Here is a 27,592-nt window from a genome sequence, read left to right as displayed (position 1 = left end):
GGCGCCCTGGTGGAAGGGAAAGATCTCGCTGTCAGTGGGTCCTCAGTTCCAGGCACATCCCATGGCATCCACTTGGTGTCTGTGGGATGAATGAGGCTGCAGGGGTGGTGTACAGGGGCTGCCCTCAAAGACAGCTGGAAGCAGTTGAGCTGGGAGCAGTCGATAGGCTTGGGGAAAAGCAGTTTGACAAATTGGCGTGAACTTAAGGATGTTTATTCCACTGGATTTAGCAGTCCCAGTGCAAGAAGCTACCCGGAGAACATACCCTCGATTCAGGGAAAAGTTGCTGCATCTAGATACCGAAGTCCTTATTCAGAGAAGCAGAACGCTGGAGTTGACCTCAATGTGCAGCCACAGGGGGACAGTTAACAGCAGAAGATTTTGTAGTTTAAGCCTTGACATCTTGACGTTTGGAATCTCAGACATCTCAAATGATGTTTAAGAGTATCTAGTGTTATGAAGATGAGCTAATCAGTGTATTATATAGATGTATATATATATTTTTTTGTTTGTTTTGTTTTTTTTTGAGATGGATTCTCGCTCTGTCACTCAGGCTGGAGTACAGTGGCACAATCTCGGCTCACTGCAATCCCTGCCTCCTGGGTTCAAGCGATTCTCCTGCCTCAGCCTCCCAAGTGTCTGGGATTAGAGGTGCCCACCACCACACCCGGTTAATTTTTCTGTATTTTTAGTAGAGATGGGGTTTCACCATGTTGGCCGGGCTAGTCTCAAACTCTTGACCTCAGGTGATCCACCCACCTTGGCCTCCCAAAGTGTTGGGATTATAGGCGTTAGCCACAGCACCTAGAGTGTTTTTTTGGTTTTTTGTTTGTTTGTTTTGAGACAGGGTCTCGCTCTGTGGCCCAGGATGGAGGCAGTGGAATGATCTCAGCTCACTGCAGCCCTCGACCTCCCAGGCTCAAGGGATCCTCCCACCTCAGCCGCTCCGGTAGCTGGTCTACAGATGTGCAACACCATACCTGGCTAATTTTAAAATTTTTTGTAAAGACAGGGCTCGAACTCCTGGGCTCAAGTGATCCTTCTGCCTCGGCCTCCCAAAGTACTGGGATTACAAGTGTGAGCCACTGGCCTGACCAGCAGTCTTTAATGTAACTCATTTTGAGGTGGTGGTCCTTGGGGCTCACTTCTCGGGTTTGGAACCTCATCCTCTTGGGGCCCGGCTTCACCTTGTCCTTGGATATGTTGCGGGGAAGTATCGAGAATTATCTTAGAAACCAGCAGAACATCGCACCTGCCCGGAAGCAGTGGAGTGGCCGAGACAGGTCTGGCTGCTTTTGCTGCCTTCTCCTGAAAGGGCGCCCCTGACCACCTCTGGGTGCCTGCCCTGTGGTCACCAGTGGCCGGGTCAGAGCCTCAGGAGGGTACGTTGACAGATTCCAGAGGCACAGCCAAGTTCACCTGGTTCTCTGCCCAGGTTGGGCGTGCTGCCAGGACACCGGCGGGAGTGGCTCTTCTTTTGCCCCCATCCTGCTGTCTGAAAGCCTCATTGTGTTACGGGCATGGTTGAATGATCCGTCTTGCAAAATTCTGCTGGATTATTTACTCCTGCGCTTCTCGCTCTGTGCCAGATGTCTGGCCAAAAGCTAGAGAGGGCTGAAAGGAGACTTCTACCTGACAAGCCTCTAAAATAGGAGCTGGCAAACCATGCCTGCAGGCCAAATCCGCCCCCAAGCAGTGAATGGCTGTTACGTTTTTAAAGAGTTGTTAAGAGACACCAACAAAGAAGAGTATGTCACAAAGCCTGAAATATGTACTCTGTGGTCTATTACAATATTTGTCGATTTTAGAGTAACTCTAAAATAAAGACAAACTATATAAGTAATGTCACTTGTGGGCAGGAGACGAGAGACTCAGTGCACTTGAATTTGGAAGACCTGGGCTCCAGTCCCACAGCCTTGGTTCTATTGCTTAGGGCTGATGGCCTTGGACAAGCCACACACTTTCTTCTTTTAGTTCCCTTCCCTTTGTTTGCCCCTCCCTCCCCCTTTCCTTCCCTTCTTAAGTAGATATGATTATGATCTGCTTTGGTCTTCTTTATCTACTGAGATACAAAATGATGTTTAAACCTTATAGTACAGGCTGGGCGCGGTGGCTCACGCCTGTAATCCCAGCACTTTGGGAGGCAGAGGCAGGGATCATGAGGTCAGATCGAGACCATCCTGGCTAACACGGTGAAACCCTGTCTCTACTAAAAATACAAAAATTAGCTGGGCTTGGTGGTGGGCGCCTGTAGTCCCAGCTACTTGGGAGGCTGAGGCAGGAGAATGGTGTGAACCCAGGAGGCGGAGCTTGCAGTGAGCTGAGATTGCGCCCCTGCACTCCAGCCTGGGCGACAGAGGGAGACTCTGTCTCAAAAAAAAAAAAAAGCTTACAGTGCAGCTGGCTCTCTGCCTCCATGGACTCTGCATCCGTGGGTTCTGCCTCTATGGTTTCAGCCAACTGTGGATCGAAAATATTACCCAAAAAAAACCCAATAAAAATAATATAGATAAAAATACAGTATAACAACTATTTACATACCATTTGGATTTTATTAGATATCGTAAGCAATCTAGTGATGATGTAAAGTACATATGTGGGGGGATGTGCTTATGCAAATACAACACCATTTTACATCGGGGACTTTAGGCTAGGCGAGGTGGCTTATGCCTGTCATCCAAGCACTTGGGGAGGCTGAGGTGGGAGGATCGCTTCAGGCTAGGATTTTGAGACCAGCCTGGACAACACAGCGAAACCCTGTCTTCACAAAAAACCAAACCAAACAAAAAATTAGTCGGGTATGGTGGCTCACGCCTGTAGTCCAAACTCCTTGGAAGGCTGAGGCAGGAGGGTCCGCTGAATCCCAGGAGCTCAAGGTTGCAGTGAACTGTGATTGTGCCACTGTCCTCCAGCATGGGCAACAGAGCAAGACCCCGACTCTAAAAACAAACAAGAGACTTTGAGCATCCTCAGATTTGCAGGGGGTTTTTGAAACGGTTGATACAGATGGAATGCAGATACTGGGTGACGACTATACTGCAAAAATAGCTCCAGGTATTTATTAACATTTCTTGATTGCTCAGAGGCAGGGGCCATTACTCCCAAACAAACCCTACCACATAGCCTGGCATTACAAAGATGGCACGCATTAGAGTTTTGTACTTTGTGGGTAAGGTGACAATATAACAGATCATATGAGCCTGGTTAATAGTTGAGCCGACCCCCTTTCTTGGAAGGGACCCAGACGTGACTGGTCTGATTCTGTCCTTTTACCCATGAGGGGCTCAGAAGCAGTGAGGCAGAGTAGCACTAGCCCCAGCTCAGGTGACTGCTGTCATTTCAGAACCTGGAGCAGATGGCCTATGATGCATGTGCTGTTCCCTCCCCCAAGTCTCTGTTCCTGTTCTTGGGAAGGAACAGAGCTTGGGCCAGCTCCCTCCTGAAGCCCAGCTTCTTCCAGGCAGCCTTCCATGACCTTCCTCTACGATCTGAGCTGCCATTTCCAGCTTCTTGCAGGATTATTTGATTCATGTTCATGCTCCCCAGCAGACTGCAAGCTCCCTGAGGGCAGGATCAACACTGTTCACTGGCTTTTTTGCCGCCAGTAGGGATCACAGTGCCTGGCATAGAATAGGTGCTCGATAAACACTGGTTGAGAAAACAAATGCAAGAGGTCTGGATCTGGACTCCATGCTCCTCCCAGCCCATACCTCTTTCTGTTCTCAGCCCTGCCATGGCCTGGTTAGTTCTCAAGAGGGTGATGTGGATGCTTGTTGGTGAATCATGAGGCCTCTGGGCTCTTTGGCCTGTCCTGCAGCTGTGTTCTTTCACCTTAGGCCACTGGACGGGAACACCTGCCTCTCCCAGATGCACAGCTGGGCTCCGCTGAAGGTGCTGCACAATGACTCGGACATCCTCTTCCCTGTCAGCGGCGTGGGCTCCTACAGCCCGGCAGGTGGGTGTCTCCCGATTACTCCTTTCCTCCAGTAAGAGCTTTGGCTTCGAGAAGCAGCGGGAGTATCTGAGTTCCCTGGACAGGTAGGAATGCGAGCTGGGAGGCACAGGAGGGGGGTGGGGATGGGGCTCAGGGCCAGGTGGGGCTCACTGAGATGCAGAAGTGAGCGAGGGCTTGGCTTCTCTACCTGAACCTGGGTATCCTGAGGTGCTCCGGTGGAGTGCTTGTCGGGCTGAACCGGCTGGCAAGTCACCAGGGCCCTCAGGCCCGTTTTTCTCCCTTACCAGTGGCTTGTTGAACTTGATCATTTAAAAACTGACCACAAATAGTGACCATGATTTTACCTCTTTGGAGACGCAAGAAGGTAACTGAACCCCTGTCTGTAAAGGCCCTGCCACCCTGTGCAGAAAAGTGCTTGGGGATCAGGAAGTAGCTTGGTTAAAAGCTGTTTCTGGGCTGGGTGCAATGTCTCACGCCTGTAATCCCAGCACTTTGTGAAGCCGAGGTGGGTAGATCCCCTGAGGTTAGGAGTTTGAGACCAGCCTGGCCAACATGGTGAAGCCCTGTCTCTACTAAAAATACAAAGATTAGCCGGGTGTGGTGGTGTGTGTCTGTAGTCCAAGGTACTCAGGAGGCTGAGGCAGGAGAATCGCCTGAACCCGGGAGGTGGAGGTTGCAGTGAGCCGAGATCATGGCACCGTCCTCCACCCTGGGCGACAGAGTGAGACTCCATCTCAAAATAAATAAATAAATAAATAAATAAGTAAATAAATAAAAAGTCTCTGGTGTGGGTCAGCGTTTTCCTACCGTTCCACACGGTTGAGCACGTGCCCATGTGGTTTGTTATTGCTTGCTTCAGCGCACGTCGCGGGGAGGACATGGTTGATCCCAGCTGGCCCGTGGGGTGCAGTGTAAAGCAGCTGGCACAGCATCTGGCTCAGAGAAGTGCCCAGTTGCTGTCCCTGCCCCCAGAGCACCGCTGGGTCAGAGAAGGCTTGGCCCAACCCACTTAAGCGCCTCCTCATTTTCCTAGGAAGTGAATGTCCCTTGTCTGGGCCCAGATTTAGGAAATTATGACTGGAGCCCACCAATCACTCAGGAAGCTGTTGAAATTCTGAACTGGGGTGTAGACTCTTCCTGTCCCTTGGCAGGGAGGAGAAACCTACTCAAACTAGTCAAGCGCAGAGGCAGGGCGGGGCAGCCACTGGCAGCAGGACGGGGCCAGTTGGATGCAGTACCAGCTCTAGAAAGTTGTGTAAGCCCGAGTGCTTTACTGCTCCGAGTGCCTGCATTCCTGGCTGTTAAATGAGGCCGAATGCTTCCTGTCTGTCAGTTGCTGTGTCCTCATCTGGAAAACGGGGATGACAGTGACATTGAGAGCCAGCATTTGCAAAGCTGAAGGCGTCCTGCACTGCGATGTGGCTGGACTCATCTGCTCTTGACCACAGTCCTGTGAGACTGGGGGTGTGATTATATCAGCTCCCTTTGAGATCCACGGTGAAGGTGCCCTGAGTTAATCTGGGGAAGGTGCCAGGCACATGCCAAGGCCCCTGGTGAGAGCTTCCTGGACATCTTGTCTGTGGCCCGGGAGCTGGGGCGTTGGCATGGAGGGGCCTTTCTTGATTTAGTAGGGGTGCTGTCATCTTTCTCATGTGGCCTCCTTCCACTTCCTGATGGGGGTCTGCCCATCTCCTCTTTTCCTAGTCCGTCTTTTTTTTTTTTTTTGAGATGGAGTCTCACACTGTCACCCAGGCTGGAGTGCAGTGGCGTGATCTTAGCTCACTGCAACCTCCACCTTCTGTGTTCAAGCGATTCTCCTGCCTCAGCTTCCAGAATAGCTGAGATTACAGGCACCCGCCACCATGCCCAGCTAATTTTTAAAAATATTTTTAATAGAGATCGGGTTTCACCATATTGGCCAGGCTGATCTCAAACTCCTGACCTCAGGTGATCCACCCTCCTCGGCCTCCCAAAGTGTTGGGATTACAGGCGTGAGCCACCGTGCCCAGCCTTTTCTAGTCCGTCTTTGCTCCCTGTTCATTCTCACGCCCTCCTTGGCCCACAGCATTGCCTCAGTCACATGACCTTCCACACCAACTGAAATTTCTCACTGGGTCTCAGTTGAGGTCCCCTAAAAGTGACAATCTCGTAGGCCTAGCTCATGTCTGCAGGCCAGGCCACAGCAGTCCTGCATTTCTAGACCATCCTTGGTCCAAATAGCCAAAGGTTAGGGGGTTGGTGACCTTGCCAATGCCTGTTCAGCAGCAGTGTAGATGCAGGCAGGTCAGCTGAGGAGGGGCAGGGGCTGGGAGAGAGCTGGTGGTCCCAGGGTATGTCTAGGACCCCTGGGGAGTTTTGAATGTGTGTTCACAGCCTCTGTCTCATGAATCAATTTCCTGCTCTCCCTGTCCCGTTCCCCACGGAGGGGACCTTGTAGTTGGGTTCTTGAATTATTGTGGGACCGTGAGGTGCTTGCAGTAGGTGGTCTCATTGTTTCAGCAGCTCCTTTGCTGCTTAGCTGGGCCCTCCTGAACCATCAGACATCCGAGTCACCTTTTTCGTGCATGTTGGGCTTTGGTGTTAGAGAACCCAGAGCTCTTCTTCCTCCTCTGGGCAGATGTCTCCAGGGAAGGTAACGCCCCATCAGCCTCTAGAGTCCTTGCAGATTTCCTGTGGCCCCACACCCGGCAGTCAGCTCGTAGACTCAGCTCCATCTTGTCACTGCTGATGGGACCCGTGCTCCAGCTGATGTCAACTGCACTCTCTGGGCAGTCAGCTCGCAGACTCAGCTCCATCTCACTGCTGATGGGACCCGAGCTCCAGCTGATGTCTATTGCATTCCCTGGGCAGTCAGCTCGCCGACTCAGCTCCATCTTCTCACTGCTGATGGGACCCGAGCTCCAGCTGATGTCAACTGCACTCTCTGGGCAGTCAGCTCGCAGACTCAGCTCCATCTCACTGCTGATGGGACCCGAGCTCCAGCTGATGTCTATTGCATTCCCTGGGCAGTCAGCTCGCCGACTCAGCTCCATCTTCTCACTGCTGATGGGACCCGAGCTCCAGCTGATGTCTATTGCATTCCCTGGGCAGTCAGCTCGCAGACTCAGCTCCATCTTCTCACTGCTGATGGGACCCGAGCTCCAGTTGCTGCCTATTGCATTCTGTGGATATGATGTGTGCAGGCGTCGGCCGGCATTTCCTTTCACTGCAGTAACGATACTGTCGGGGCTTGCAAGCTGGGACAGCCTGGGGGCTGCACACAGGGGCAAGACGTGGCATAGGAAGGAACACTATTCTAGGACTGTGTCAGGATGTTGGACTCAGATCCAGAGGAATGGGTAGCCTGATTGGAACGCCAGGTTGCATCAAGTCACTTCTGTCCTGATGCCTCATTTCCATGGGAGGCGTGGAGCCAAGTGGTGCCAAGATTCTGCCTGCCTGCCCAGGTGGCCACTGCCAGCATTTCTCCTGAGACTCCATTCCTTTTGCTCCATTTCTGCCTCTTGTCCCTTCTAAGGGACATCTTCCTCCCTTAGCGACATTCTGATATTCCCTCTCATTCTGGAGGCACTTCGTCTTTTAATGGAGACTTCCCACATGGAGGGATCCTCACCTTAGCAGACTTTTGTCATCTTTGAACACACTGGTGCCTTTGAGTCACTAGCCTGTTAGTTCCAGAGACTACTTATGGCCCCACTTCTTGTGAATGTCTTTCCTAAATGCACTTAATGCAGGGAAAAGTGGCCTTTTTAGAAAGCTGCAGACATTGTCAGCAGTTAGACCATGCTGCCCCCTAGTGTCTTACTCAAGGCACTACAAGCAGGAGCAGTTTTGTCTTAACAGCAAGCTGATTCATTATACCCGGTTTCTGACGTTGGTTCTGAATACGGACTTCATGCATAATTCTAGGTGGCTCAAGGTCGAAAATGACACAGGCCAGGCACAGTTGCTCACATCTGTATTCCAAGCACTTTGGGAGGCCAAGGTGGAAGGATTGCTCGAGCCCAGGAGTTTGAGACCAGCCTGGGCAACATAGTGGGACCCCCATCTCTACAAAAAAATAAAAAATAAATTAGCTGGGCATGGTGCCACACACCTGTAGTCCCAGGTACTTGAGAGGCTGAGGCAGGAGGACCACTTGAGCCTGGGAGGTTGAAGGTGCAGTGAGCCGTGATCACACCACACCACTGCACTCTAGCCTGGGTGATAGAGTGAGACCCTGTCTAAAAAAAAAAAAAAAAAAAAAAAAAAAGGCACAGGTTAAAGGGAAGCATAGGGCTTTTTTTTTTTTTTTTTTTTTTTTTTTTTTTTTTTTTTTTTAAATGGAGTTTCGCTTTTGTTGCCCAGGCTGGAGTGCAATGGCGCGATCTTGACTCACTGCACCCTCTGCCTCCTGGGTTCAAGCGATTCTCTTGCCTCAGCCTTCCAAGTAGCTGGGATTATAGGCATGCACCAACATGCCTGGTTAATTTTTGTATTTTTAGTAGAAATGGGGTTTCACCATGTTGGCCAGGCTGGTCTCGAACTCCTGACCTCAGGTGATCCACCTGCTTCGACCTCCCAAAGTGCTGGGATTACAAGAGTGAGCCACCATGCCCGGCCTAGTATAGGACTTTCTATTTCTTTCTTTCTTTCTTTTTTTTTTTGAGATGGAGTCTCACTTTGTCGCCCAGGCTGGAGTGCAGTGGCATGACCTTGGTTCACTGCAAGCTCTGCCTCCTGGATTCACGCCATTCTCCTGCCTCAGCCTCCGGAGTAGCTGGGACTACAGGCGCCTGCCACCACGCCTGGCTAATTTTTTGTATTTTTAGTAGAGACGGGGTTTCACCATGTTAGCCAGGATGGTCTGGATCTTCTGACCTCACGATCTGCTCGCCTTGGCCTCCCAAAGTGCTGGGATTCCAGGAGTGAGCCACCGCGCCCGGCCAGGGCTTTCTGTTTCTACAGTGACTGATGTCAAGTCTGAGATGATCTCTGAACAACAGGAAACAGCTGATTAAAATCCAGCACGCAGGCAAGATGGAGAAAAATTTCTTAGTCAAGTGATGTAGCAGATGAGCCAATGTCTGCATTGTGTCTTTGTCTTATGGAAAACACGGAATGAGAAAAGTGACCTCTTTCTGTCATTGCTCTCTCTGCACAGATGCCCCCCTCGGAAGCCTGGAGAATGGGACAGGACCAGAGGACCACGTTCTCCCGGATCCTGGACTTCGGTACAGGTTAATGTTGAGAAACCCAGTTACCTTTGGCATTGAAACGTCCTATTCACGGCTGTGCATTTTATTCTTTTTAAAAGATAGGAGTGCACCTGCTAGGATTAAGGGGCAAGGGCTTACTTCACTTTTATGTTTAGATTTAGTCTTTTTTTTTGAGTCACCCAGGCTGGAGTGCAGTGGCTCAGTCTTGGCTCACTGCAACCTCCGCCTCCCGAGTTCAAGCCATTCTCTTGCCTCAGCCTCCTGAGTAGGTAGAGTTACAGGCACACACCACCATGCCCAGCTAATTTTTTTGTATTTTTAGTAGAGATGGGGTTTCACAGTGTTGGCCAGGCTGGTGTCGAACTCCTGACCTCAGGTGATCTGCCCACCTCGGCCTCCCAAAGTGCTGGGATTATAAGCGTGAGCAGATTTAGTCTTTACATCATAGAAGATGCAGTTGCCAAAGGTCTTAGGTCATTACTCCCTCAGAGAGACTGTATAAGAGATGGTAGATGCCAAATGTCAACACCTTTTGGGGCATATCTGGGTGCCTCCTCTTTCGTTATTTTCTTAATTTAAATATTTGTTGATATTTGATAACAAGATTTGACAATCCCAGTGTTGTATATTTAAGCCATTTAGATATTACATAGCGTTTGTGAAGTGCTCAGTATGCTGTCTGGCAGGTAGTAAGCACTATATAGGTTTTCTTTATCTTTTTTCAAATAAAATATCTCAAGGGGAAATTGAGTTGTCCCAAGTTGTTTGATGTTTTTTTCTGTTTTTTTTTTTTTTTCTTTTTGAGACAGAGTCTCATTCTGTCGCCGAGGCTGGAGTGCAGTGGCTTGATCTCTGCTCACTGCAACCTCCGCCTCCTGGGTTGGTGCCATTCTCCTGCCTCAGCCTCCGGAGTGGCGGGGACTACAGGCGCCCGCCACCACGCCCGGCTAATTTTTTGTATTTTTAGTAGAGACGGGGTTTCACTATGTTCGCCAGGATGGTCTTGATCTCCTGACCTCGTGATCCACCCGCCTTGGCCTCCCAAAGTGCTGGGATTACAGGCGTAAGCCACTGCACCTGGCTGTTTTTTTTTTTTTTTTTTTTTTTTTGAGACAGAGTCTCACTCTGTCGCCTAAGCTGGAGTGCAGTGGCACGATCTCGGCTCACTGCAACCTCTGCCTCCTGGGTTCAAGCGATTCTCCTGCCTCAGACTCTCAAGTACCTGGGATTACACATGTCCACTACCATGCCCGGCTAATTTTTGTATTTTTCAGGAGAGATGGGGTTTCCCCATGTTGACCGGGCTGGTCTTGAACTCCTGGCCTCATGTGATCCACCTGCCTTGGCCTCTCAAAGCGCTGGGATTCCAGGCATGGGCCACCGCGCCCAGCCTGGTCATAACATTTTTATCTAGCCTGGGTGACAGAGCGAGACCCTGGATGCTTGGTGGCAGAACCAGTATGGACACCAAAGTCTTTCTTACGCCACTGCCATCCTTGCTGCTCTTACCGTTTTCTTCTTCTGTGTCTCCTCATGGTTGTAATTTGGGGTCCCAGGGTTCTGTTACATCCTAATTTTCAACCTTAGCTCTAGAGTGGAACTTCCTGACTACTGTAAGCCATATTAGGCGCCGTGGTCTCACCTGGAACAGGCAAGGGTTCTGCTGTCTCAAAATGACACTGCTCGTAGGAAGCTCGTCCCAGTTAGTTCAGCGTCAGAAGGAATTGGTATTGCCAGACCCTTCCAGGGCGTGGAGTCTATTTTTGCTATTGATGTTAGAAAATGTGGCTAGGCATGGTGGCTCATGCCTGTAATCTCAGCACTTTGGGAGGCCAAGGTGGGAGGATTACTTGAGGCCAGGAGTTCAAGACCACCTGTCTGGGCAAGGTAGTGAGACCCTGTCTCTACCAAATAAACAACAACAAAAATTATCCAGATATGGTGGTGCACGCCTGTAGTGTCAGCTACTTAGGAGACTGAGGTGGGAAGATCACTCGAACCCAGGAGTTCAAGCCTTCAGTGAGGTGAGATCGCGCCACTGCACTCCAGTCATTGAGACCATGTCTTAAAAAAAAAAAAAAAGTTGGAAAATGCAGGAGTAAATGAAAAAAGAAAATCACTGTTAACCCTCAACTCCATTATGTTGTTGATGTTTTGGTACTTTTCCTTCTAGTCATGGGGGATGTGTGTGTGTGTGTATCTCTGTTAACCGTGTGATGACTGGGCTGTTCTCACTGAAGATACTAAGCTTTATTTTTCACGTGATAAATTATTTGTAAACATACAGTTGATTCTTATTGTTCCCAGTAGTTACGTTCTATAAAGTTGCCATGAAGACTGAACCAGTGCTCCTAAGGGAAGTACATGGTTAGGTTGCTTTGAGCCTCTGGTCACACATTTTGTTTTTGAGATGGACTCTTGCTCTGTTGCCTGGGCTGGAGTACAGTGGCAAGATCTCGGCTCACTGCAACCTCTGCTTCCCGGGTTCAAGTGATTCTTGTGCCTCAGCCTCCTGAGTAGCTGGGATTACAGGCCTGCGCCACCACGCCCAGCTAATTTTTGTATTTTTAGTAGAGATGGGTTTTCACCATGTTGGCCATGCTGGTCTTGAACTCCTGACCTCAGGTGATCCACCCGCCTCGGCCTCCCATCGTATTGGGATCACATGTGAGAGCCACCGCACCTGGCCTGGTCACAGCATTTTTTATCAACTGATCAATACATAACCTGGTTTTATGTCTGTTCCTGTTTAAAGACACCTTGTTTAATGTATATAGTTCATTCATTAACATTGCACTCACAACCAGCAGCACTGTAAGCCATGCCTGAATGAAGCATCTTTAACTCACAAAACTATCTCCATACGGCACATCACAGCGTTCCTGTGCTTAGGAGCTGTCGGCAGTACCACTTCAGCACTGTGCCTGGGGACATTTTAAACAACAAAATCAAGTGAAAAAAAAAAAAAGGCTGGGCACGGTGGATCACACCTGTAATCCCAGCACTTTGGGAGGCTGAGGCAGGTGGATCACCTGAGGTCGGGAGTTTGCGACCAGTCTGACCAACATGGCAAAATCCCATTTCTGGTAAAAATACAAGAATTAGCCGGGTGTGGTGGCGCAGGCCTGTAATCCCAGCTACTTGGGAGGCTGAGGCACGAGAATCGGTTGAACCCAGGAGGTGGAGGTTACAGTGAGCCAAGATTGCACAAAAGAAAGAAAAGTGAAAAAAAAAAAATGCTGAAAACATAGACAGCAAAGAGGATGCTTGTTTGTGGTGTAAGATCTGAGGTCCCAGCTGTTCGACTTCAGCTGAGAACATGCACATTAGGGACCGAAATTATTGGCCTCTGCACATGTTCATGAATGACTGTGAAAGCACCTCGAGTATTGACTCTGGGGTTACAAATAAACTTTAGTGCGTAGATGAATTTGCAAATACGGAATCTGCAGATAACAAGGCCTGACTAATTTCCGATGACTGCTTCTATCCCTTCTGGTAGAGGTACCGGAGTAAACCGACCTCTGCTAGCTTTTGGAGTGGTGAGGGTGTGTACTTTCAATGGCCGAGTGTAACTTCCTCCTGCCTGCTTTTTCCTAGGGTGGAAGCCAGCTCTCCAGGCCACGGTAGTCCTCTGAGCAGCCTGTTACCTTCTGCCTCAGTGCCAGAGTCCATGACAATGAGTAAGTACTTTTGCAGCCACCTCCACCAGCTCTGGGATGACTCCTGGCCCATGTCTCATGGCAGTGCCTTTGTGCTTATAGCCCTGTGACTGTGGGTTCAAGTCAGGTATGTACATCCCTGGTTGTAGACTGGAGATGTGGTGTGTGCTTGTGAATTTCCAGAACTGTGGTTAATGCATGGCACTTGGCCGTGTGCGCACGGGCGTGCCTTAGGGGTGGAGCTGCATTGCCATAGAATTCTGTGGTTCCACGTTTTGGGGTTTGCCTCCCGTAACGCAGTTAGCTACAGAGGACCTATTCTAGCTGGATTTCCTTTGTAACTCTGGAGGACTCATTTTGTAAGTGAAGAAGAATGTGTCTCTCCAAGATGATTAAACTTTGCTAATGATCAGGCTTCAACTGTTTCCAATTTTACTACCTAGAAAAATTTTTAGAGATATAGCAAGGAAGGCTAGGTTTGAATGGCTTCGTGTAACAAAGAATCAACCAACTGTTCTATAAACCGACAGGTGCTCCTGGTACCTCACTCGCGTCTTGAGCCAGCATTTGTCCCATGGCCTCCCCTGGCTGCAGAGGGGGTGCTTGTTCCCAATTAAAAAAAAAATTAGCTTTTGTTGCTAAGGAAGGAAGAAGGAGTTTGGGAGGCACCCAGCATTTTCTGATTCAAGGATGAAGCAGGAAGTGAGCAGACACTGTTATGTAAACCAACAGTTGGTTTATTTTTTGTATATGAAGCCATTCAGATCTACTTTTCTTGAAGTTCTCATGGTCAAGGAGATGTGATGGAAATTTCTCTCTACCCAGAGGTAGACGGGCTGGGGCTGGCATGTGGCTCCACGGCCATCAGAGACTGAGACTCCTCCTGTCTTGCCTCGTAGGCCAAAATAGCCAGTTTAGCTCCAGCCATTTCATTCTCATTCCAGGCGGCAGGAAAGAGGAGAGGGCAAAAGGGAGACTTCGTCTGTTTCTACATATAGGATTCAGGGGCCTGAGCTTGGACAGGGAAAATATTACAATGTTTTTCATTTAGCTCTGGGTGAAATGTAGTGTTTTCTTCAATTACGATTATTCTATTTTGATGTAATTGGTTTCCTTTGTGATATGGTATGTGTTATATATTTTAATACATTTTCCTGAAAAGGAGCCCGTGGTTATTCCTAGACTACAGAATGGGCTCTTAGTACAAAAACGGTGAAGCCCCCCCACCGTCACTGGAAGGTGCTCACAGTATACCACTTGTGCCTGGGGCCAGCATTCATCTCATGGCCCCCTGTGGCTGCAGAGGGGGCAATTGTTCTCGATAAAGAAGAAATTAGTTTTTGTTGCTAAGGAAGGAAGAAAGAGTCTGGGAGGCACCCAGCGTTCTTTGACTCAAGGGTGAAGCAGGAAGTGAGCAGACACCATGAGGCTGCTGCGTAGGAACGGCTGGCCGCACTTTTTGTATGATGAGCGTGTGTGGTTTACTGTGGTGCTGCTCAGCCCTGAACTCGGCTGAGCAGGTGTTAATAAATCACTCGGTCTGTGGGACGTGTTAATAGATCACTTGGTCTGTGGGACACGAGGTGGGTGAGTATGTAGCTGGCTGCTTTTTATTTATTTATTTTTTTGTAGAGGTGAGGTCTCACCATGTTGTCCAGGCTGGTCTTGAACTCCCAGGCTCAAGCGATCCACCTGCCTCAGCCTCCCAAAGCGGTGGGATGACAGGTGTGAGCCATCGTGCATGGCCTACTATAGTTTCCTTTTTTTTTTTTTTTTTTTTTTTTTTTTGAGACAGAGTCTGGCTCTTGTTGCCCAGGCTGGAGTGCAATGGCACGATCTCAGCTCACTGCAGCCTCCACCCCCTGGGTTCAAGTGATTCCCCTGCCTCAGCCTCCTGAGTAGCTGGGATTACAGGCCCACGCCTTTCTATTTTTGTATTTTTAGTAGAGACGGGGTTTTGCCATGTTAGCCTGGCTGGTCTTGAACTCCTAACCTCATGATCTGCCTGCTTCTCCCAAAGTGCTGGGATTACAGGCGTGAGCCACCATGCCCGGACTATAGTTTATTTTTAATGATGCACTTCAACAAACTTGAATGGCTTTATTTTTTGAAAAAGGAAACTTTATCTCACTACTGTAAATGGAGAGTCACTATGAGTTAATCAAAATCGCAGATTACTGTAAAATGAAGACAATGGAAGGAAATTATTACTAAGTGTGCCTGGCATGGTTGCCTGCCCTGGATTCTGATTGAGACCCACTCTCATTGTTCAAAAGAGAGATGGGTGCTGCTTCTTTTTGGCCCTGGTCTATGTCAAGCATCTCAGTCTTTGTACTGCCGAGAAGCTCTGTAACCATCAGAAAGACCAGAAGTGGGGTGATCAGCAGTGCGGGGAAAGCCCATTTGGGTGCAGCCCCTGCGCCCAGCCTTTTGGAAATGCTTCTGCAAAAGAGAATTGTGCCGGAAAAGTAGGGGTTGAAATGGAACAGCCACATCCTGCCATCAGGCTGCGCTTTATGGCCCCACAGACCAAGAAATCACAGCTTCTGTACCCAGTGATGACTGCTGGACTTCGGTTGAGGAAATCAAGGAAGTTCGGCAGCTGCGCATGGTGGTGGACGCCTGCAATCCCAGCTACTCAGGAGGCTGAGGCAAGAGAATCGCTTGAACCCCGGGAGGCAGAGGTTGCAGTGAGACGAGAGGGCGCCACTGTACTCCAGCTTGGGTGCTAGAGCGAGACTCTGTCTCAAAAAAAAAAAAAAAAAAAAATCTAAAATAAAAATTTTGGGGAAAAAAAATTTAGGCGTAAAAACCTTGATGAAGTTCTGATTGCTGGATTTGGTCACAAAGGTCATGCTGTTGGTGACATCCCTGGGGTCCACGTTAGGGTTGTCAGAGTAGCCAGTGTCTCTCCGTTGGTCCTATGCAAAGGCAAGAAAGAAAGACCAAGATAATGCATTTTGGTGGTGAAAACACAGTCGAAATATATTTTTATAAGCCAAAGGAAAAAGATGAGTCAGCGAGTCACATTAGAAAGGTGCTGGCCGGGCGCGGTGGCTCAAGCCTGTAATCCCAGCACTTTGGGAGGCCGAGACGGGCGGATCACGAGGTCAGGAGATCGAGATCATCCTGGCTAACACGGTGAAACCCCGTCTCTACTAAAAATACAAAAAAAAAAAAAAAAAAAAAAAAAATAGCCGGGCGACGTGGCGGGCGCCTGTAGTCCCAGCTACTTGGGAGGCTGAGGCAGGAGAATGGCGTAAACCCAGGAGGCGGAGCTGGCAGTGAGCTGAGATCCAGCCACTGCACTTCAGTCTGGGCGGCAGAGCAAGACTCCGTCTCAAAAAAAAACAAACAAACAAAAAAAAAAACAAAGAAAGGTGTTGAGGATATCCTGTTACTGAGCTGATAGTAATGGAAAGAACTGAAGATGGAAGAAGCAGCCACCCTATGTGACTTGCTGGGATCTAACGCCCCATCACCTTCCCAGCACCTACGATTCTGTGTCTGTGTGGGCAGCACCGTGGTGTAGACGGACAAGACTTTACTCTGGCTGTGAGGCACAGCTACTGTAAAAGAACACTGCATTTTGATTTATGGGCATTTTCTTTTTTAAGGACAGCAGCCCCTGAGATCACACCTGTGAGCCTTTGAAGGTGTGTAGGCTCACCTTCAAAGTGAGCCTTTGTAAGTAGGGCTGCAGGCATCCCTGTGTGCCCGGGCAGATGTCTGACATTCTGTTTCTGTAGAGTTCCTGCAGCCGGGGCTGAGGTCCTAGCATCTCAGATAAACACGATTTGCTTTGTCAACTGCTTCTCAGGTCCACGTAGAGCATGGTGTCTGGGTCTCCCTCAGCCGCTGTCTGTCTTTGAGGAAGTCACCGGCCTTGCCCGTGCATTTTCACTGGTGACACACATGCCCTTAAACACGCTCGAGTTAGGCCAATGACAGAGGCATAGATTGTTTTTCTTGTTTTGACTCAGACAATTTTTTAGAAACTAAATTGTTTTATTATTTGGCATCTTGAGCAAGTTTGGGACATATCCAGAGCTTACACCTTGAATCTCTGAAGAAAAAAAATGTCACTATGTCTGCATTTGAGCCTTGATACTTGGTAGAGATGTGGTCTGTGGTTAGGACTGTGTGTGGGTGGCTGGGGGAAGGGGCTTCGGTTTTCTGCGGTGCCTGTACCTTTAGGAAGTCTTCAAGGACAGTGCTGTTGTCTACCCTTGATGTCATCCAGCACAGATGAGGAATCAGGAATTCTAGAAATTTTGAGCAAAGGGTGGTTTTAAATTGCGCTCCCCCATCCTGCCATCACCTCCTGTGTCACGTGCGAGAGGAGTAAGAAGAGTGGGTCCATCTGGGTGTGTGGGGTGTTTGCTTGGGCTACCATAACAAGGGGCCACAGATAGGGTGGCTTCAACAACAAGAACTTATTTTCTCAGCCAGGCATGGTGGCTCATGCCTGTAATCCTAGCACTTTGGGAGACCGAGGTCGGGGGGGTATCACTTGAGGTCAGGAGTTCAAAACCAGCCTGGCCAACATGGTGAAACCCCGTCTCTACTACAAATACCAAAAATTAGCAGGGCATGGTGGTGGGTGCCTGTAATCCCACTTACTCGGGAGGCGGAGGCAGGAGAATCACTTGAATCTGGGAGGCAAAGGCTGCAGTGAGCTGAGATTGTACCACTACACTCAGCCTGGGCGACAGAGCAAGACTCTGTCTCAAAACCCTCCCCCCACAAAATAAAAAAGAACAACAACAACAAAAAAAACCTGAAAAACTTATTTTCTCACAGTTCTGGAGGCTGAAAGACCAAGATCAAGGTGCCCGCAGGGTTGATTTCTGGTGAGGCCTCTCTCCTTGGCTTGCAGACGGCCAGCTTCTCTCTCTGTCCTTATGTGACTTTTCCTCTGCAGGCACTTCCTGGTGTCCCTTCTCTCATCTTATAAGGACACTGGTCCTGTGGGATCAGAGCCCCACCCTTATGACCTTATTAACTTTAATTACCTCATTAAGGCCTTGTCTCCATATAAACTCCGATTGGGAGTTAGGGCTTCAACGTGTCCATTTGGGAAGGGATGCAATTCAGTCCATAGCATGAGTTGTCCCAGGAGTGAGTGTCGCAAATGCCGTCCCAGTTCAGATTGAGCATCCCATCCCAGCCTGTGAAGCACCTGAGATTCTACTCTAGAGCAGTCACTTGACTCTTGCGAACCCCAGAGGAGCTTGGCAAAGAAACTCATCAGCTCTGTCCCCCAAAGCAGCGAATGCTTCACTCACATCCCAAGTGGCTTCCCTGGCTTCGTGTAATAATGCGTGCAAGTGGCTGCCTCTGTACTGTGATTGAGCTAGAGCTAGGTTATTTAATCCTCAGTGCCTGGGGATAATTGTGAAGTCTTCTGTCGAGCAACCTTTCCCTCTCGGGTGTCTCTGAAATTGCAAAGGGTGTTTTGTCCTGAGGCATTCAGAAGGACTGTATTCTTGTGGTTATTTACTACTAAAGAGAAGATGGTGTGTCCAGACCCACATGATTGCTCTCCTTCTGCAAGGCCCTCTGGTACTTAAGAAAATACAAAAGCCTGTTATGAAAACGTTATTTATTTATTTTTTGAGATGGAGTATCACTCTTATCACCTAGGCTGGAGTGCAGTGGCACGATCTCGGGTCACTGAAACCTCTGCCTCCCGGGTTCAAGCTATTCTCCTGCCTCAGCCTCCTGAGTAGCTGGGATTACAGACGCCCGCCACCACACCCAGCTAATTTTTGTACTTTAGTAGAGGCAGGGTTTCACCATGTTGGCCAGGCTGGTCTCGAACTCCTGACCTCGTGATCCGCTCACTTCAGCTTCCCAAAGTGAAAAAGTTAATTATTTAGCAAAGCAGTAAAGACAGTTTGGAGCAAACTAAAACACCCATAATTGTGCCTCAGGGACGCCTTGCATTTCTGCTGGTAGGTTCCCAGTTCTTGTTTTGGGCACACGGAGCTGTACCTGGGGTTGGAGTTGCAGCTGTGCCTGTTGCTCTAGGGAGGCCATGTGCCCTCAGGGCCGGGAGGGCACACTCAGAAGCTCAGCTGCCTGGATGCAGGTTCCAGCCCAGTGGCCCCAACCCTCTCCGTACCCATGTCCTTATCAAGACAGAGTGACGGGATCAACACCCATCTCATGGGCGGCCATGAAGATGACTGTGATGTGCTTAGAACAGCATCAGGATCAGAGTTAAGAATCAATAAATAGGCCGGGTGCAGTGGCGCACGCCTGTAATCCCAGCGCTTTGGGAGGCCGAGGTGGGCCTTGATCACTTGAAGGCAGGAATTTGAGACTAGCCAGGCCAACATAGTGAGACTCTGTCTCTATAAAAAAATTAAAAAAAAATTACCCTGGATGTGGTGGTGCGTACCTGTATTCCCAGCTAGTTGGGAGGTTGAGGCAGGAGGATTGTTTGAGCCCAGGAGGTCAAAGCTACAGTGAGCTGTGATTACACCAGTGCACTCCAGCCTGGGTGACAGGGCTAGACCCTGTCTGGACAAAAAAAAAAAAAAAAGAAAGGAAGAAACCCCCAGGGCAGTGAGTGTCTTCTGTCCCCTCTGGGCTTTTTCCCTTTGTCTGAAGTCACCCGCATGGCCAGTGGCTTTCCTTCTCTGCCTCCTCTTCTGTCAGCTTTTACCTCCAGTTCCTGACAAACCCTCAGAGCAAACTTCTGGAATGCGACTGGCTTGTTAAGAACACAGCAGGTCCAAGGAGAGTGGCATTTGATTTGCTTTTGGAGACCCCATATTCCTTCTCCACTCTTCTTCCCTTACCTTTTGGACAGTCTCGCTCTGTCACCCAGGCTGGAATGCCCTGGTGTAATCTCGGCTCACTGCAACCTCTGCCTCCCAGGTTCAAGTGATTCTCCTGCCTCAGCCTCCTGAGTAGCTGGGATTACAGGCACGCGCCACCACGCCTGGCTAATTTTTATATTTCTAGTAGAGATGGGATTTTGCCTTGCTGGCCAGGCTGGTCTCAAACTCCTGACTTCAGGTGATCCTCCCGCCTCGGCCTCCCAAAGTGGTGGGGTTACAGGCGTGAGCCACCATGCCCGGCCCCCACCCTACTTCTCTAATAAAATGTGTCTGTTTATTTTTCTAGTTCTGACTAGAATAATAATCTTCTATCAAAATAGAAGCTAGTAAAAGTCACAGTATATTCTGGCAGAACCGACTGTATGCCACGTATTGTGCTGAAGCATTTTTATTTATGTTTTCTTGTTGAATCCCCAGCAGCCTTCTGAGGTGTAGGTTATATTATTCTCTCTCTTTGTATAAGAAAATTGAGGCTTAGGAGGATAAGTACCTGCCTAAGACCTCATGGCTAGTAGAACAGATAGTTACTGAACACCTACTGTATGCCAGCATGGTGCCTGGCTATACTCAGTGGTGAATCTGGTAACAGACCCAAGTGTTCTTACTCCAGAGCCCACACTCTTGCCAATTCTACATTACCTAAGGGCACACGTTCCACTGTCACCCAGCCAGGCAAGCAGCAGTGGACTAGTCATGTGTGGGCATCCAGGTCTGAGAGCCTTAAGCTTATCATTACTATTTTTGGAGGCAGGGTATCTGTTGCCCAGGCTGGAGTGCAGTGATGCATTCCTGGCTCACTGGGCTTAAGTGATCCTCCTGCGTCAGCTTCCCAAGTAGCTAGGACTGTCGGTGCATGCCACCTGCCCTGCCGTGTTTTAATGCTTATTTTGTAGAGATGGGAGTCTTGCTATGTTGCCCAGGCTGGTCTTGAACTCCTGGGCTCAAATGATCCTCCCGCCTCAGCCTCTCAAAGTGCTAGGGTTACAACGTGAGCTACTATGCCTGGCCAAACACCAAATTTTAAAATGAAGACAATTTTTCTTTTTACTAGTTTCATTTAACTATTGTCATTTGAAAAAAACCTAATTTGTGGCAACAATGTTTCAACAAAATTTTGGATTAGATAGTCCCATGGGTCCCAATCTGGGGGACCGGGAGGGTACAAATGGAAGATGGGGGTAAGAGAGAAACATTGTGAACCAGAGTAATGGAGGCTGACACAGACGCAGAGCAGAGAGCAGTTGCGTCTTTCTGAAATAGCATGTGTCTCTGCCTTTGGCTGCGATATTTCAGCTCTGCTATTGGCAGGCTTTAATAACAAGCAGGGTAACTATCATAATACTTAAGACTGATAGACAAATGTGGTTCATGGGTGTGGAATGAGAGGCGTTCTTGGTGGTAATGATTACGGGGCCAGGCATAGTGGCTCATGTCTGTAATCTCAGCACTTTGGGAAGCTGATGCTGGAGGATTGCTTGAGCCCAGGAGTTTGAGACCAACGTGGGCAATGTGGCAAGATCCTGTCTCTACAGAAAATAAAAATTGGCTGGGTGCCGGTGGCTCATGCCTATAATCCCAGCACTTTGGGAGGCTGAGGTGGGTAGATCACCTGAGGTCAAGAGTTTGAGACCAGCCTGGCCAACATGGTGAAACCCATCTCTACTAACAATACAAAAAACAATTAGCCGGGCATGGTGGTGGGTGCCGGTAGTCCTAGCTACTTGGGAGGCTGAGGCAGGAGAATCGCTTGAACCCAGGAGGTGGAGGTTGCAGTGAGCTGAGATCGTGCCACTGCACTCCAGCCTGGCCAACAGAGCGAGACTCTATCTTAAAATAACTAACTAACTAAATAAAACTTAGCTGGTCATGGTGGCACATGTCTGTGGTCTCAGCTACTTGGGAGAATGAGGCAGGAGGATTGCTTGAGCCCAGGAGTTCGAGGCTGCAGTGAGCAGTGATCATGATACTGCACCCCAGCCTGGGCAACAGAGCAAGACCTGCCTCTTAAACAGTCATGATAATGATTAGTACTTATTAGATGGTAAAGCGACTGACATTATGTGAGATGCCTCTCTGAAGTTATCCTGGGCTTTACAGCAACCCAGAAGGTACAGGCATTACTGGTCCATTGTACAGATGGGAAAGTCATTGAGGCAGAGGCCAAATACAGTGCTCAGAGTCACACACGCAAACTTCTGGGGCTGCAGCTTCCATATCCAGCTGTATCCTCTTTCCTTCTTCTTCCTGGTTGACATGGCTGGGAAGCAGCAGTGTTTTGTCTTCAGTAGGCTAACCTGGCAACCTGATTCCTGCTGGTGGATCTGCCGCCACCTCTGCAATATGCTTTGGGAGGAAGAGCTGTTGGGCAGTGGCCTCTCATGGCCAGACCCCGTGCTGGGGGCCATGGTCCTTTAGGGGGTATGAGCACTGCCCTGCCTCGTTCTGGCTTTGCTTGTGTCTCTAGGCTGCATGACTGGGAAGGATGGGTGCTTTCCACACAGGTCCTGCCGTGGGTGTCTGAGGCTGCAGGGCACCAGCTCAATCTCTGCAGCAGGCCTCACAGTGTCACTGTTTGGGCCAGGCAGAAAGCTAGAGAGAGAAAGGAGAGGCAGGAACAGATCTGGTCAGCTGATCCGGCACCTGCAGAAGGCTGCAGCAGGACCAGCTCTGTGGGGTCAGAGCAGGGGCGGGTGTTGGGTGGGTGTTTCCATGTTGCCAGGGGGAGGTGCCACATTGCCAGGTGTCCTTTGTAAGCTCTGCAGGGTGCTTTTAGGACATGGGTGCTGACTTGTGCTGTTTGACAGACATAGACTCTGTTCCCACTTGTTCTTATACTTAGAAAGAATTTTAGCTGTCCCTCCCCAGCCCTCATTTATATGGGAAGGCTTGACTCAGGGAGCATAAGGACATTGTGGTCATGTGGTGTGAAAGTGGCAGAGGAATGGCGTTTTGAGTGTTGACAGGAGTGCTCTTCTTTTTGAAGAAGAAAAGAGAAATGTCTTTCTTTCTATTCTCTTTTCTTCTGTTCTTTCTTTTACTGTTTGCTAAATCCCTTTTTCCATTCAAACACAATTTACGGCACTGTACGCCTGTAATCCCAGCACTTTGGGAGGCTGAGGCAGTAGGATCGCTTGAATCCAGGAGTTCAAGACCAGCCTGGGCAACATAGCAAGACCCTTCCTCTACAAATAAAAAAATCTAAAATTTGACCAGGTGTGGTGGCCCATGCCTATAATCCCAGCACTTTGGGAGGCTGAGGCGGGCAGATTACTGTTGAGGTCAGGAGTTCGAGACTAGCCTGGCCAACATAGCAAAACCCCATCTCTGGTAACAGAACAAAAATTAGCTGGGCATAGTGGTGGGCACCTGTGGTCCCAGCTACTGGGGGACTAAGGTAGATAATCGCTTAAACCTGGGAAGCAGAGGCTGCGGTGAGTCAAGATCACACCACTGCATTACAGCCTGGAAGGCAGAGTGAGACTTTGTTTCAAAAAAAAAAAAAAAAAAAAAAGAATTGATGTGTGTGGTGGTGGCGCCTGGCATCTGCCTGTAGTCGTAGCTACTCGGGAGGCTGAGATGGGAGATGGGAGGATTGCTCGAGCCTAGGAGGTTGAGGCTTTAGTGAGTAATGATTATGCCCCTGCACTGCAGCCTGGGTGACAGTACAAGACCGTCTCAAAAAAAAAAAAAAAAAAAAACCAAAATAGAAAAAAACCTACAACTATTTCTGCCCAGTGCTCAAAGTATAATATGATCACCACGCTGCTGCTCTTGGCATATATATTCATGAACAAGAAGCAAAGGTCCTGCGTTGGGAAGCTGCCAGACCTGTGGGGGAGACAAGCAGCAACGATTAGAAAAGCAAAGCCTGTGCCCTGTTTTAAGACGTGTTTCGGGAAAGGGCTCTCTCAGATGACAGCGGGGCTGAGGCCTCAGGATGGGGGGCTTGGCCCATTTTGGTGGCAGGTGGTACCGCTGGCATTGTGCTGCCAGAAGTGAGGGGGAGAGTGAGTTGGAGGATGCTGGAGAGGGTGGCCTGTGTAGATTTTATCCCACGTGCACTGGGAAGCCAGTGGAGGACTTGAAGCAGTGGCAATAGGATTTACTCACTTCTTGCAAAGAGCAGGCTCTGAAGCCTGCCTGCCATGCAGAGCACACTCAGTGGTGCGTTCCTTCCGTCCTTCCCTGCTCCTTCCCTTGGCCCTCCCTTGCACAGGCAATGCTGAGGGCTCCCCTGTGCCTCGGGGTATGGAGTCCTGAGTTGACTTAGTGGCCACACTCTCAGGCTGCTGACAGTCCTGTCACTGCCTTAAGCACGGTGCCCTAACACCCGTGAATCCTAGACCTGTGCTGGGTGCGGCAGGACAGACGTGCCCCAGCAGGGAGTTTTGGAGCCGGGGGTCAGAGTCCTGGCTCCCAGCCTCAGCTCCAGGACTTCCTAGAACTAGATTTCTCTTTCTTTTTTCCTTAAAGACTCTCTGGGTCCCGTGTCCTCATTTGTGAAATGAGGACATTCTCACTGGTGTCTCAGGGGTGTTCTGAGGACCAAACACACTAGCTCAGGAAAGCGTTAGACTTGAGTGTGGAGCCGGGCATCCTTTGTGACTGGAGCCTTCTCAGCTACCTGGAAGCTTTTACAGTGGTGAGCGGTGGGGCTGTAGTTCTTCAGGGTTAGGCCTTTGCCTGGGAATGCGGAGAACCAGGCTGAGGAGAGTGGGAGGGAATGGGGGTAAATGTCCCGTGCCGCCTCACGCGGTTATTGATGGTAGGTAGTGGCATCGCTCCAGGGAGGCCAGTTCTTTCTGATGTCACATCTGGAGACTCCCTTGGAGACCAATATTTAAGCCCATTTGGTAGCTCCCCAAGGGTTCGAGTGCCGGCTCCAAACCTTAGTCCCGGGGTTTAGGGTTTGAGTCCTAGAACGCTGCCTGGTCTCCCATTTTCATCCTGGTTTCTCTCCGGATGGCCTCTGCCAGTCTTCACATATCAAATCCATCAGTAAGTTCATTCCTATTTCTGGGGCAATTCCAGATTTTCCTTCAAAGAGTGCCTGGAAGGCCGGGTATGGAGGCTCATACCTGTAATCCCAGCACTTTGGGAGGCTGAAGCAGGCGGATCAATCACCTGAAGCCAGGAGTTCAAGACCAGCCTGGCCAACATGGTGAAACCCTGTCTCTACTAAAAATACAAAAATTAGCCAGGTGTGGTGGTGCATACCTGTAATCCCAGCTACTTGGGGGGCTGAGGCAGGAAAATCACCTGAACCCAGGAAGCGGAGGTTGCAGTGAGCTGAGATCACGCCATTGCACTCAGCCTGGGCGACAGAGTGAGACTTCGTCTCAGAAAAAAAAAAAAAAAAAAGGCGCCTGGAAAAGAATAATAATACAAATGCCTCCTTATTCATTTTTCATACCACAAACCAGGCTTTACCTTTACTAATGCTTAGTCTTCATAGCATCTGTGTAAAATAGGAGTGCTAGACTTGTTCTGTAGTTGAAGAAACTGAGAGGCCTTGCTGAAGGTCATACTACTAGTGCGTGGTGGAGGCAGGGTACATACCCCCTCTCTCTCCTTGACGTTCCTGGAGACCCACAAGCTTGTGTAATGCCCCACCTTCAGAGAAAAGCACCCGGGTCTCTTAGGACGTCCCCTTTGCTATGGACTGAATGTTTGTGTGCCCCTAAAATTCCTAGGTTGGAATCCTAACCCCCCAGTGTGATGGTGTTAGGAGGTGGGCCTGTGGGAGTTGATTAGGTCGTGAAGCTGGAGCCCACATGAGTGGGATTAGTGCCCTTATAAAAGGGACCCCAGAGGTCAGGTATGGTGGCTCATGCCTGCAATCCAGCACTTTGGGAGGCTGAGGCAGGAGGATTGCTTGATCCCAGAGCTCAAGACCAGCCTGAGTAGCACAGAGAGACCCTGTCTCTACACGCACACAGAAATTACACTTGCTGGTGCATGCCTGTAGTCCTAGCTACTCGGAAGGTTGAGGTGAGCCCAGGAGGTTGAGGCTGCAGTGAGCCAAGATTGTGCCACTGCCCTCCAGCCTGGGCAACAGAGCAAGATCCTGTCTCCAAAAAAAAAAAGGGACCCCAGAGACCTTGTCTGCCCTTTCTGCCATGTGATGATGACACGACAGGAAGGCACCATCAGTGAACCAGGAAGAGGGCCCTCACCAGATCCCAAATCTGTAGGTGCCTTGATCTCGGACTTCAGCGCCAGAACTGTGAGAAATCAGTCCCTTTTGTTCACAGTGCACTGGGTCCGTGGCGTTTTGTTATCGCAGCCCCAGTGGGCGGAGGCGCTCCTGCAAGAGGCCCTCCTTCCCTGGCCGTCCATCTGGAAGAGCCCAGCACAGGCAACTTCATCCCATCACCCCACGTGCAGCACTTCCCTGGCTGCTGACTTCAGGTTTCAGAGCCCTCTATAACCTCTCTCCCCTCCTTAGTTTCTTTCCTGTAGCCTCCACCGGGATACAAGCTCCCTGAGTAGACACACTTTGTCTGCTAGTTTATTGCCATTTTCCTGGTGCCCCAAATCCTGCCTGACAAATAGTTGTTAAAGAAACATTTTTTTTTTTTTTTTTTTTTTTGAGACGGAGTCTCGCTGTGTCACCCAGGCTGGAGTGCAGTGGCGCGATCTCAGCTCACTGCAAGCTCCGCCTCCCGGGTTTACGCCATTCTCCTGCCTCAGCCTCCGAGTAGCTGGGACTACAGGCGCCCGCCACCACGCCCGGCTAGTTTTTTGTATTTTTTTTAGTAGAGACGGGGTTTCACCATGTTAGCCAGGATGGTCTCGATCTCCTGACTTCGTGATCCACCCGCCTCGGCCTCCCAAAGTACTGGGATTACAGGCTTGAGCCACCGCGCCCGGCCTCAAGAAACATTTAAAGAAGGAAGGAAGGAACGAAGGAACAAAGGAACTAATATTTGTTTTAGTTCTAACAAGCATGGAAAGTTAAAAGAGCATTCTGCAGGAATGAATTGAAACCGAGTTCTCTGAGGGCGGGCTGCAGTCTGTTGTAATCACCATTGCATCTCTATCTGGGGATGCAGTAAAGGCCTGGTGATATCTGAGGGTGGGTTCCAGTCTGTTGTAATCACCATTGCGTCTCTATCTGGGGATGCAGTAAAGGCCTGGTAATATGAGTTGTTCAAGGGAGTGGAGTTTCCCCTTTTTTCCTGCTGCGTCAGGTAGGGCAGCTGGCTGTAGTGGAGTGATGCATGACATGCTCTTTGCTTTCAGTGAGTGAGAACACTTGGTTTTAATCCTGGCTCTGAGAGTAGTAGGTCGCTTGACCTCTCTGTGCCTCATTTTCCCAAGCTGTGAAGTGGAGGAGGCTTCCCTCAAGGATTCTTTGTGGTGCTGCCCATCTGTTCTGGGAAAGGAGCCAGGATACCCACATTCTTATTTGCAGTGATTAAAGAGCCACGTGGCTGAAGTTTCTAATGACTTGCCTGACCTTGTTAGTTTCTTTGATACCAAAGACAGGTGTCTTCCTTTCCCTGTTGCCTACTGTCTCCTTTACAGATGTGGTGTCAGTTCAGGTGACTGAATGACTTTTGGCCAGGCAAGCAAGTATCAGTAAACACACTGGCTTGGACATTTGGCCCATAACTTTTTATACCCAAGGCCAGGTGTTGGCCGACATGGGAAGCATGACTGGGCTGGAAAGAGGCAGGATGGTATTTGTGTGAGTGCCCAGACCCCTGTGGACTGTTTTGCTAAGATGCTCTCTCATGGAGTTTGTAGAGGTGAATCAACAACCTTCTTTGTGAAAGGCAAACGTCACCTTCAGGTTTTAATTCTGAGTGGCCAGCAGCCCTTACATTGTCACTGTGTATCATCAGAGCCACTAGAATATTAGATATGTAAATCCTTTCTGCACTTTGTACATCCTTTAGTTTTGTACAGCCCTGATGTCAG

General features: G+C 49.5%; 1 protein-coding gene across 5 annotated transcripts in view; it reads left to right on the top strand.

The window, feature by feature from the left end:
• SNX29 (sorting nexin 29) overlaps nt 1-27,592 on the top strand; it is a 586,208-nt gene that overhangs the window by 82,477 nt on the left and 476,139 nt on the right. For all 5 annotated transcript variants that reach the window (XM_050774079.1, XM_050774080.1, XM_050774082.1 and 2 more), the window contains 3 exons: nt 3,837-3,955; nt 9,099-9,174; nt 12,754-12,836. In XM_050774079.1, the coding sequence (XP_050630036.1) occupies nt 3,837-3,955; nt 9,099-9,174; nt 12,754-12,836 (278 nt within the window). The remainder of the gene's footprint in view (nt 1-3,836; nt 3,956-9,098; nt 9,175-12,753; nt 12,837-27,592) is intronic.

This window comes from Macaca thibetana, chromosome 20 (genome assembly GCF_024542745.1).
Source record: "Macaca thibetana thibetana isolate TM-01 chromosome 20, ASM2454274v1, whole genome shotgun sequence".
Lineage (NCBI taxonomy): Eukaryota > Metazoa > Chordata > Mammalia > Primates > Cercopithecidae > Macaca > Macaca thibetana.
The sequence above is the reverse complement of the archived record's forward strand: the minus strand, read 5'-3'. Positions and strand labels throughout refer to the sequence as shown.